The sequence below is a fragment of the Montipora foliosa genome, chromosome 3, assembly GCF_036669935.1.
Source record: "Montipora foliosa isolate CH-2021 chromosome 3, ASM3666993v2, whole genome shotgun sequence".
NCBI classification, from domain to species: Eukaryota; Metazoa; Cnidaria; class Anthozoa; order Scleractinia; family Acroporidae; genus Montipora; species Montipora foliosa.
This window is the reverse complement of record NC_090871.1, coordinates 67,975,015-67,987,514: the sequence shown is the minus strand read 5'-3', so window position 1 is coordinate 67,987,514 and position 12,500 is coordinate 67,975,015. Positions and strand designations below refer to the sequence as shown.

General features: G+C 40.1%; 1 protein-coding gene across 2 annotated transcripts; it reads left to right on the top strand.

The window, feature by feature from the left end:
- Positions 1–3,778: 3,778 nt before the first annotated feature.
- On the top strand, positions 3,779–11,816 carry LOC137996083 (chymotrypsin-like elastase family member 2A). 2 transcript variants are annotated; one of them, XM_068841520.1, is made up of 7 exons: positions 3,779–3,929; positions 6,923–7,132; positions 8,349–8,585; positions 9,302–9,517; positions 9,705–10,058; positions 10,208–10,327; positions 11,680–11,816. In XM_068841520.1, exons 1-6 carry the CDS (start codon positions 3,863–3,865, stop codon positions 10,324–10,326), a joined length of 1,203 nt encoding a protein of 400 aa, XP_068697621.1. In that variant the 5' UTR covers positions 3,779–3,862; the 3' UTR covers position 10,327; positions 11,680–11,816. The 2 variants fall into 2 exon arrangements, with proteins under 2 accessions (XP_068697621.1, XP_068697620.1); XM_068841519.1 differs by having other exon boundaries at positions 3,795–3,929; positions 10,205–10,327.
- The last annotated feature ends 684 nt before the right edge of the window (positions 11,817–12,500 follow it).

Sequence of the window (12,500 nt, the reverse complement as noted above, 5' to 3'; positions counted from 1 at the left end):
CCGAACTTACTTCACTGCAAAAAGGCCATGCTGACAGTATTACGGATTATGTATATACGGGCCGAAACTGCAGCTGCATCACTGAAATCGGCCGACGAGATAGTCAGTGACAGCCTTTTGATTGCTATGGTGTTAAAAGGCTTACTTGAGGAATATAAAACGTTTTCAGCCATTGTTTCGCAGCGCGACGAAAAAGAAGACAAGATGAAGTTCCGAGAGTTCAAGATCGCACCGAGGAGCTACGAAGAGACAGAAATCACGTACCCCATCACAAACTGGCGAAGAAAGCGTCATGAACTGTAAAAAGAAGAACTCACCACCAAAACCCACCGTGACATGCTATTCCTGTGGCCAGCTTGGACATAAGTCGCCAGAGTGCCGTTCTAAAGACAAGAAGAATCCTAAGAAAGAAAACAACCGATGTGCAGCCACTGCAGATCGAAGACTCACAATACGGAAGTATGTCGCATGAAAGACACTGCAAAAACTGTGAGTGATGATAACAAGGACGATTCGTTTGCGTTCAAAGTGACTGTGGACAATTTTCATACCATTAGAGATAACTCTTTGTTAGTTGACACTGGAGCTACTGCTCACATTCTTAATGACAAGGCTAAGTTTTTGAATTTTGATGACAAGTTTAAACCCGTGAACCATTACATAGAATTAGCGGATGGTAGTAGAGCATGCGGTATTGTATCTGCCAAGGGCAGAGCAAAAGTTCTTCTACATAATTGAGAGGGGTTCCCCCATGAAGTTTTTCTTGAAGATGCTTTGTACATACCTAGCTATAAGGGGCAGAGCATATAGCAATTCAGTAAGGGAGGTGCCGTAAATCTGACACCAAATTCCTCGGAGTTGAGTGCCCCAGATGGTGCGAAATTTTCCATACACTAATATGGTAAGCTGTATTATCTCAACTGTACAAATCCCAGTGGTGGAGCTTACAGTGCTGAAGTATGGCACAAAATACTGGGGCACTGCAATATGAATGATGTGTTCAAATTAGAAAATGTAGTTGAGGGGATCAAAATTACCACAAAGTGTAAGCTTGAATGTGACACTTGTGTGCTCGGGAAAATGTCCCAATATCGAAATAGGGAGCCAGACTGTCGTGCATCTTCACCCCTACAGTTAGTCCACAGTGACCTAGCGGGTCCTATTACTCCAGAATCAAAAGATGGTCACAAGTATGCAATGGTATTTGTAGATGACTATTCAGGTGCTCTAGCAGTATGTGATGCTGTTAGGACAACTCAGCAATTCTTGGCTGATACTGCACCGTATGGTACAGTGAAACGATTGCGATCCTACAATGGGGGTGAAAACATTAGTGAAGAATTCAAATCCCTTCTGTTGAAAACCACCTTAAGCATGAACTTTCAGCTCCCTACTCATCCCATCAAAATGGAACAGCTGAAAGAGCCTGGAGATCCCTTTTTGATATGGCTAGATGCCTGCTATTTGATGCAGAATTACCCAAGCTGCTGTGGACATGTGCTGTCATGACATCAGCTTATATACAGAACAGATGTTACAACCCCAGAACAGGTAAAACTCCCTATGAGTACTTGACAGGTATCAAACCCAATTTGTCTGACATGCATGCATTTGGTACTGTGTGCAATGCTTATGTTCAAAACAAAACCAAATTAGACCCTAGGGATGAGAAAGGTATTTTCATTGGTTATGACAGGTCTAGTCCTGCATTTCTTGTTTATTACCCTGATCAAAACAATGTCAAGAAAATCCGATGCGTCAAGTTCACTGAGAAGTTTGACAGTTTTGATGAAAATGTGAACTTGCTACCTGACTCTGTTAAAGCGGCGGAACCTGAAACGCCAAAACCTGAAAATGGGCAGGAAATTACAAGGCGTTATCCCAGTAGAGATCGTGCTAGACCAAGGTATCTTGATGACTATGTAACTGGTGAGGAACTTGACAATGCAGTTGATGATGCTGCAAATTGCACAGTTGATTTCTGTTACAGAGTAAGTAATGTTCCAAAGTCCTGCCAAGATGCTATCGCATTTCCAGAGTCCGGTAAGTGGAGAGAAGCCATGAATGAAGAGCTAGATGCATTATGGGACAATGAAACATTTGAGCTCACTCCTTTACCAAAGGGTAGAACCTTAGTTCTTAGGTGTACAGGACACGTTTTGTCCACCCTGTTTATTTTTTTTGATTGCAACCATGTCATCGATCTTCAAAGGTGCACTTCCTTGCTTGTCTGGTTTGTTCTACCATTTCTTCATTGTATTGACCCTGTTCTTCACGTATCTTCTGGTATTTGGCTGCTCTTTCAACAGTTTCACTGATCATTGTCTAAAGTGTTTTAACCAGAAGCTAGCTCAGTGGCTTCCCCTTGACATTTAATGCCTTCATCAGTGTTCTGGTGGTTCTCACGGTGGGCCATTATTCCGAAAACCGCTTGATATGGTGTTGTATTTATTGCCCTGAGGAGAATGATGTTCGTAGTACATGAAGCCTGCATTGTATACTCGCACCGTCTTTCAATGTTCTTGGTTTTTGACCCCAGAATTATTGACCTCATATTTTCTTTCCATTTTTTTGTTGCTTCTTTCCACAAGACCTTGTGTGGTTGCAGTTCTTGCCGCTCCATGGGACAGCTTGATTTGATTTTCCTCGCAAAATGATTTGAGTTTCGCATTGCAAAATTTACCTCCATTGTCTGTAAGGATTTCTTTCGGGTATCCATAGTAATAGCAATAGTTCCTTACAGCATCGAGAACTTCATCTGCTGATTTTGCGTGTAGAGGACGTGGAAGATTAGCAACACAGGTTCCCAGGAGTACTAGAAACAGTTAAGCAGGAAGACACTTGAGGCCTAAAGAACACTGCAAAGGTTTTCCTGCGGAGAACGTCAGTGATCTGGTCAAGTCCATTATCGTAGTACAATCGTGTAACTGCAACAAACCAGTTTGCCCTACCTGCAATGACTTATCAGATGTGGTCGCAGCACTGGCCCATTGTGTTGATCAATCAAAAGATTTTATCGCACTAATCACACCGTAAAGCTTACAGTTTTCTCGCCAAAACTTTAGTCACTTCCGGGTCTCCCAAAATCACGACGCAAGTGCATTATTCTTTGTCCAACATGACTGCTTTTGACGAAGAAACAGTTTTCTGTCTTACATTTCTTTCTAGCGACTTGCAACGTTTTGCTACTGGTGATCCCAGAATCCTTTGCACATAACGTAGGTCTCTCTGATTACTGGCAAATCATTCATTGACGTAGTATGGCAGATCTATATATGATAAGCTCAGCTTGAGTCTATATATCATGTTTCTCAAGACAGCGATTTTCTCAGCCTTGTTCAGTTCAGTTCAGTTCAGTTTATTTAGCCACATCACATATATTACAAAGTACAGCATAACATAACCACGTTTTTCCAAAAAAAGGCCTGTATGATTCCTGAAATTCATAACATCGCTTAGTGATTCACTGCCTTTTCCATTTTATATAGGGGTATTGGATAAAAGAGTCTTACAATGTTAAACCTTGTTAACTGCAAAGCCATATTCAGTGGGTCACCCAAACTGGCTTCACGCGAGATCATTTATTATCTTTCGTCAGCTTGCAAGCAAAGAAGGTTTAATTGAACACAAGACCTGCTTGAGCAAGAACTTTAGTCCGTAGTAAATTAATAAAATTTATCTTGCTTCCCTCCATTAAGTTATTAACTCTAGATCTTCAAAATGTCAATCATTCTTTTGCCATTAACTTTAAAATTGCAAACAAATGCCAAAACTAAACACAGAAGGAAATGTGAGTAAATGCAGTTCATAGCAGCCTGGAACGCGATCAGATACAAAACAACACTGATCAGTTATAAAAATCATGGTCCTTCACCAGCCGTTTTCAATGTTAACGGCAAGCGCTTTGTTCATTTTGAACAGTTTCGAAGGTAAGGACAACTGTGTTTTCTTGAAAGCCACCCTAAACGTATTTTTGTTAATTATGTCATAATGAATTCCTTCAGCTTGCCAGCAAAGAAACTTTTAAGTTTAAACACAAGAAGACCTGCTTGAGCTAGAACGTTAGTCCGTGCCAGTGATTAATTAATGAAATTTATCTTGCCGCCCTCTATTAAGTAATTAACTCTTCAAAATGTCAGAACTCAGTGAAAGAAGAAAAAATGGTAAAGTTACTCTTATATATAGGATGGTCTCAAAGCTATCTTCACCTTATTAGACCGATCTTTGCCCTGATTACGTTTCGGTAAGATCTTGTTACAGTCTTCGTTCCTCTAATAACCTCTTCTTACCCTCCGCTCAGACTGACAGGTAAAGGAAACCATTCTTGTTTTCAAGATCTCATTTGTGGAATAGCCTTTCGTTACAGGCGCATCGCGTTCTCGAACTACTCTCTTAATTCATCTCGAAACCACATTCATGTTTTACTTTGGTAATCGTAGAGCGTCACGGTTAACCACACTGGTTTAAGACTTCATTTAAGCGATTTAAACTTCCATCTGTTTAAAAGAAATTGTCATTATTCGCCCGCTTGCACTCTTTGCTATGCACCTCTTGAAGACAATAAGCATTACTTCTTGGACTGTCCGGAAAAGCTGTTACCTCCGCTTCACTGGTATTAGGCAAATGGTTGGCATTGCCCCACTAATAGTAAAAAAAAAAAAAAAAAGGGAGTGGATTCTAAATGGTGTTCCCAATGCCGATGTCCGATCTTTTCAAGCTATTTCTTGGTCTATTTATTTAATCGTTTTAAATAATTTCTTTTTTTTCGCTGTTCTGCCACCCACTGTCTCTGAATGTATTTCAGTGTAGTCAGCATAAGCTATCCAGATGAGTATTTTTATTACTCTTAGAGCTAGAGCTTGGAGCTTGGAGCTTGGAGCTTGGAGCTTGGAGCTTGGTTGGCATTGCCTCACTAATAGTCAAAAAATAAATAAATAAATAAAAAAATATGGAGTGCATTCTAAATGGTGTTCCCAATGTCGATGTTAAAGTCAATATTAATTTTTTTCAATATGTCCCATCTTTTCAAGCTATTTCTTCGTCTAACCGTTTTAAATAATTTCTTTTTTTTTTCGCTGTTCTACTACCCACTGTCTCTGAATGTATTTCAGTGTAGTCAGCATAAGCTCTCCAGATGAGTATTTTTATTACTCTTAGAGCTAATGTTAAAAAAAATAGTGTTGAAACAAAAAGAAAAGTTAAAAATGTCAATCATACTTTTGCCATTAATGGTAAAATTGCAAACAAATTCCGAAATCAAACACAGAAGGAAATGTAAGTAAATGCATTTCATAGCAGCCTTGAACGCGATCGGACACAAAACAGCACTGATCAGTTATAAAACGCTCTGTTGCTGGTAAATTGATCCTCTTGTTGCTTGTTGCAATTTTCAAAATTCTGTGGAATCTCAACTTCTAAGTTGCGCTCCGGCTTTTGTCAATCAAATTTCTGAACATAGCCGGCAAGATCAACTTTGCCTCCGGAAAGTGAATTGGAATTTTTGTTTGGTTGAGAGCTTGAATACCTATAGCTTATCTTTTTAGAAGTTCTTCAGTAAAAAGATTCGTATAGATTCCATCGCTCTGCATCGGCAACGAGTTAGAATGTACGAATGTCACGGGGGAACCAAAGATGCTGATTGTCACGCAGCAATTGATTTCGGCACCCGTAGTTTCGGGTCAACTCTCAGGCTCACCTTCGCGGTGGAAGTTTGATTGATGGAAGCCAAAACTCAGTTTGACCATTGGCGCTTGATAATGAGATTCCGTAGAATTATGAAAATTGCAGTAAAAGAGAGAACAGAAATGTCTTGGTGTTTACAATGCAACAGTTACGCACGCCATTGTAAGCATCAAGGCAACCTCGTTCCCAGGGCTTTTCACCGCCGAGAGTGGGCGCCCGTCCCAGGGCTCTCGAAAGCCCTGGGAGCGAGGTTGCAAACAAGGACTTCGTGTGCTTGCAAAGGTTCCATCGTTACCATGCATGAGTTATAAAAACAATAATGCGTGAAATCGTAATTTGCAACAGGAAGAAACTTAAGTTTAAATTGCGATAACATGAAACAGCTTCGAATATCCTAGACCTGTTAAATGAAAACACAATTAAGACCTATCTGACTATGGTAACCTGATTGAAGAGTAACGAGTTTTAATAATGAACACCAAGACGTTTAAACTTCTTCATTTCAGTTCCCCCAAAGACGGCTGTTTTTGATAGATAGCAATTTATAAAGCCTGTCTGACTCCTTTACTAAAAATGTCGAATATATGGTGACAACACCAGCAAAGTATAGGGTGCGTCAGAAAGGGTACGTTTGCTTGATTGCAATCTAAAATGCTTTCAACTCAGTTTTTGTTAGGTTCAAACTTATTTGACGTGTCGTTTTTCTAAAAGGGAAAAAAACGTCCCTGGATGTACACATGTTGATGTTTTTCTTTATATTTAAGATACATGCATCCTTAATCAGAAAACGTTTGAAAACTCTTCCTGTAACTTTGGATCACACCCTGATGAAAACACTAGACAGGAGTGTAAGAACATTGAGTCTTCGAATTATACCGTTTCAGGATTTTCATCCTGGTTTTAATCGGTGAACCATAAGTTTCGTTTCGTTTATTTGCATTGTCGTCAATTTGACGTGCGCGCAAGGGCGTCTGCGTGTTAATTAGTAAGAATGAGTTGATTGGCGGTCGTAAACAAAACCATTACCAAAAAAATGAGTGCCGTGGGGATGACTGTATGAATCTATGCAGGATCTTTCATCAAGTTCCGCGAAAGATTACAATTGTTAAGACCACCCAAAAACCGATTGCAAACAATTCATGTAATGAGGCGATTATTATATCACTAATTGTAGCAGAGGATAGAAACTCTACTCTGTGATAGATCGAGACTCTTAATAATGTGCAATTTGTGTAAACAGTATCTGCAGGTACATGTTTAGACGAAGGATATTGTCAAGCAAAAGTTGATGGCCCTTATAAAGATCCTGATACTTGTTATGGATTTGTCACATGTCTCAAAGGCAAAACCTCAAAGACGCAGTGTCCAAAAGGAATGATGTACAACGACAGTCACAAGAAATGCTGTTGTAAATCAAAAACACAATGTGATATTCCGGGAGGAGTCAGAGGTATTTATTACTTTTATTCCAATACGTTTCTCTTAACTGGGAGTAAACATATAGGCCTACTCTGGGACCTCAAGTCGCCGTAAAAAAAGGAAACCTTACACAAATTAAATTGCTTATTCTAATTAAGTCACAGAATATCAACTGATCAAAAGTCGCCCTATTTCTTTTCCAAAATCCGAAAAAAAAAAAAAACCAACTGTAAAATAATTATTATTATCGGACGTATTGCGAAAAGCTTAACAAAATTATCAAATATTTCCGTTCACCATCAACCCTAACCCTAGAACTCGACTAAATATGTAAATCGAACAAAATTGCATGAAATGCTCAGAGTAGACATTTTCCTAGGCCTTCTCTTTAGTTAAAGTTAAACTGACATCAGTATTACATCTAAAGTAAGTAATTTCAATTATTGTCACTGAGCGTAAATTTGTTTGGTTATTTCATCCGTTATATTTGTTATTTAAACAGCTGTTTAAAGTTGCAAAAATATTTTGAGGCTGCATGCCACTGCTCTTCTCAAAGATGAGAAATTAATAGCTTAATACTGAGCTTTCATGTTTAATACTTGTTTTTGTAACAAGCAAATTGGCATAATATCTTGCCAAAAATAAAATATGTGGAGACTAAAGTCTTGCTTGTGGTGTCTCCATTAAAGCTACATGTTGCAAGGCAAAGCTAAAAAAAAAGGGTTGTTACAGATATTTAATCAGGACTTACATGATTCCTGCAAACGCTTACATGTATCTCTGGTGCATGTCCTCTTTTGTGTTCTAGTCTCTCCTATATTTTACGGCAGGAGTTCGCCAGGCTCATCAGCACCTTTCAACGCCCTGTATTTTACGTTAGTCCGTAAAAGTTGACCAATAATGCAACAAGTCTCTGGCAGTTTCTCAAGTCTGCAATTGTATTCTCAGTTCTGGATAGGGAAAATAAGCGTGACCTGGAAGTCCGTTGAAAGAATTTTGTTTCTGCCACTAACTTATAGGGCCGGCCCGTACCATTTAACGCTGAAATTCTGCGCTTATAATGTCTAAGTCTCGCTTCAGACGTCGCATTTCACATTTGCCGAATCTAACGCCAATGCTAATCCAATTTTCTGTTATTCGCATAGATTCGGCACATGTGAAATGCGACGTTTAAAACGGGCCTTAGTCACATAAAATCGGGCTTGAGACTATTTATGAGATCGTTGCTTTGCTTCTGTATCCTTCAGAGAAACCTTTACTCGACAAACTTCCTTGTGGTGTGAGACCAATGCTAAGAATCGTTGGAGGAGAAGAAGCCGTCCCGCATTCGTGGCCATGGCAGGCAGAGCTTCTTGTTAAATATGAAGCCACTGGACCATTTGTCTTTAAATGTGGAGGAACTCTCGTAACGCCTTCCTACGTGGTAACAGCGGCCCATTGTGTCTTCCAGATTCCTTTTCCTGGATCGTATATCATAAGACTTGGTAAGAACATTTTAAGGGTACATCTGGTTATATTGTAAGTTTGCTTGCTTTTTTACGGGATTGTCCTCTATCCTGCCGTTTCTTCGATACCACAGCGCAGCAAACTAGTATGTACTTTGTTAGGTTTGCTGGTCTCCTTATTGTTGATCTAGTTGTATTGAACCGTAAGAACTCATGTTAAAATACATCCAACGATTCAGGTGCGAATCGCAAACGGAGATTAGAACGTTCAGCCTTATCCGAAAAAACATTTTTTTAAGGGAAGTGTAATCCACTTCTGTTGCCAGCCTCCGTGGTTAACTCAACATCAAAAATAACCTTTTTTTTCCCTATTGGCACTGCGATTGGGTGGAATTGAAAAGAAAATGAAAAGAAACATGCATACTAGGCTGCGAGGGCCGTAAAATAATGTTTGCGGGCTATGAGAGGGGGTGGTTAGTACGGACTATGGTCTCAAAAGTGTTTCACTGTATTTAACTAAAATTTCAGATCTGGCTCCGGCCCCCTATCAAGCTGTTTCTCTGCCATTTGAAAGTAGGAATAATGTAATGGGTGGGGTGGTCCCTTTGTCTGGAAGATTAAGCCAACATCAAACTACGTTTCAGTAGCCTCGGAAGAAGAGGTACTGTGTCATCGCTGTCAGTTGAGAAACCTTCATTTTCTCTGAAACAGTCGTGTGCATTTAATTGGTTACAAAGGAAAATTTCCTTTCTCAGGAGTCCATGATCGAAGAGATTCGAGACAAGTACAAAGCATCACCGTTTCCGAAATTCATATCCACGAGAGAGCGATGACAAATGGTTTTGGCAACGATATTGCACTGATCAAACTGCGCCATCCTGCGATACTTAGTGACAGAGTTGGATTGGCTTGTTTACCAAGTGGTAATCACAAAGACCGAGTTCCACCAGGAAGCAAGTGTTTTGTTTCAGGTGAATAAATTGAACTCATTATTTTTCACCAAATGAATCAGAGGTTCTATAAAGTTATTTTAATCGGTGAGATGTGAACCTCTCCACCTTTAGAGTGACAACACCTGGTACGGATAAATTACCAATGACTTCCTCGTATTTATGGATAAACACTAACGAGGATGTGTTGACTTTCCCTTTTTCTAAGGTTGGGGTAAGACGACATTCCTGGGAAACAAGTCTCAAATTCTTAAGCAAGCTAAGATGCCCATAGTAAACTTTACCATTTGCTCCAAAGCCAACGAGAAGCTTGGAAAAGTCGTGGACAGGTTAATGATTTGCGCAGGTTACGGAGGTAGCAGTACGATTTCCGGCTGCCATGGTGACAGTGGAGGTCCACTCGTCTGTCAAAACATGAAAACAGGCCGCTGGACACTGAGAGGAACAGTCAGCTGGGGTGATAATAATTGCAGAGGAGGGCCTACTTACTCTGTGTTTGTTCGTATAAACAATTATGTTGATTGGATCAAATGCAAGATGACATCACGACCACTGCAGCCAGGTAAGCTCATTATCTCAATTTCGACTTCGAAAACTTTCGTTTATATCCCGGAAATATATTTTTTTGGCGGTGTTTTGCTGTAATTATAACTTAAAATTCTGTAGGTTTGAGCTGTTATTATGCGGCTTTTTCGCTTTTGCTTTTAGCAGTGGGATGTATGGACACCCACGATTACTGCGGTACATGGGGCAGCCAATTATGTGAGGTGAAATACTTTACAAATATGCTAAAGACGTTTTATTGCAAGAAGACGTGCAACGCCTGTTGATGTAAGTTCAGTTTTTGTTCTTTGATAATGCTGTCTTACGAGGTTTAAATAGGAAAGGAGAAATATTGAGAGTATATAAAGTAGCTTCAGATACTGTTTGCTTTCCTTGACCTCATGATTTAGCCGGCTGAGCTCGTGCCGTGATCCGTATTGTTCGCATCTCCCCTGATATGTGTTGTCTCAGTGTGTAATGAAAATGTGCAAGAGGATTCTTAAAAGATCATCTGAAGTGTGTTTATAGTTCACCCAGTTTTCATCTAGTTTATCGTCTGTAATCTTGGTTAAATGCAGGAATATTCGACAGAGAATAAATAAGCATAAGAAAATCATATACAGAGCAGCAATGGATGTTATACATAACTATGATGAAAAGGTATATATGAAATGAATCATATATGAACTGCGGATATGAAATCCAGTGAAGCTATGATCTTCGCAGTTATGAGGGCAATTTTTGCAATTGCGTAGAGAAGTCTGAAAAATTCAGTACTTCAACGGGGTTTGAACCCGTGACCTCGCGATTCCGGTGCGACGCTCTAACCAACTGAGCTATGAAGCCACTGACGTTGGGAGCTGGTCATTTGTGGGTTCTAATGGTCCCGTGAGGAATGAATCAATGATGAAAAGGTATATATGAAATGAATCATATATGAACTGCGGATATGAAATCAAGTGAAGCTATGATCTTCGCAGTTATGAGGGCAATTTTTGCAATTGCGTAGAGAAGTCTGAAAAATTCAGGACTTCAACGGGGTTTGAACCCGCGACCTCGCGATTCCGGTGCGACGCTCTAACCAACTGAGCTATGAAGCCACTGACGTTGGGAGCTGGTCATTTGTGGGTTCTAATGGGTTCAGTGGCTTCATAGCTCAGTTGGTTAGAGCGTCGCACCGGAATCGCGAGGTCACGGGTTCAAACCCCGTTGAAGTCCTGAATTTTTCAGACTTCTCTACGCAATTGCAAAAATTGCCCTCATAACTGCGAAGATCATAGCTTCACTTGAATACATAACTATATTGCCAAAGTTTCGATTAATCATTTAACGGAAGTAAATCAGTGTCGTGTGTCTTGAGATGCTGCTATCTGGTCTGTTGTTTTATTTAATCGGTAACTTAGTAAAATGCATGTTTGGTTGGTTAAAAGAACTAAGTAATACCTTTAAACCTTAAACTTTTTTAAATCGTCAACCATTTAATTAAAGATGACATCATTTGTCGCCCATCACGTCATCTTTCATTCGAGGGTATTGGGTTCTCCACTGTTTTCAAAACTCCATTTGAAAAGAGTTTGACCCTAACAGGACAAATACTTGCATCCACTCCTGACATTAATCTGTCTTCTTGTGTTTTCCAGAGTCAGTGTAGCTGCTTGGTTGGGATTTACCTCGAACCCCTTTGGTATTTTAACCTCACTTCGTTTTGACTTAAACTTAATGTACTCGTGAGTCTTATACATGATCAAAGATCTAATAAACAAATCCGTCGTCAGCACATCAAGAGTATTCAATGACTGTCAAGACGTAAATCATGTCATGTCCAGCCGGTTTTTCGGGGAAGTTGTGACGTTGTACAGTTAAAGTATTTCTTAATAACTAGCCGCATGAACGTTCATGTAGGCAAATTTGTTTTTCTTTGATGAAAATGTTTAAGTTTACTTACCTATTAATATTACTAATTTAATTAAATATTACCTATTACTCACCAAGCACTCAATTATCAAACAAGAGACTACAGGTATAGCCACTATCCTGGTCGGACTTACGGTTCAGATGGAACGGAGTAAAGGCGTTTCCGTATTTTTTTTTTTTTAGCAAAATCTTTGTTCAATGGGAGGTGCGGTGGCCTCATGGTTAGAGTGCTCGACTCCGGATCGAGTGGTCCGGGTTTGGGTCCTGGTCGGGGACATTGTGTTGTGTTCTTGGGCAAGAAACTTTGCTCTCACGGTGCCTCTCTCAACCCAGGTTATAAATGGGTACCGGCGAAAATGCTGGGGGTAACCATGCGATGGACTAGCATCCCATCCAGGGGGAGTCAGGGTGGCTTAGTGGTTATCTATCGGGCCTCCCACCACTGCGAGCCGGGGTTCAATTCTGGCCTCGGCCAGCATGTGGGCTGAGTTTCAGTCGATCTCAACCTGACTCGAGGGTTTTTCTCCGGGTACTCCGGTTTTCCTCC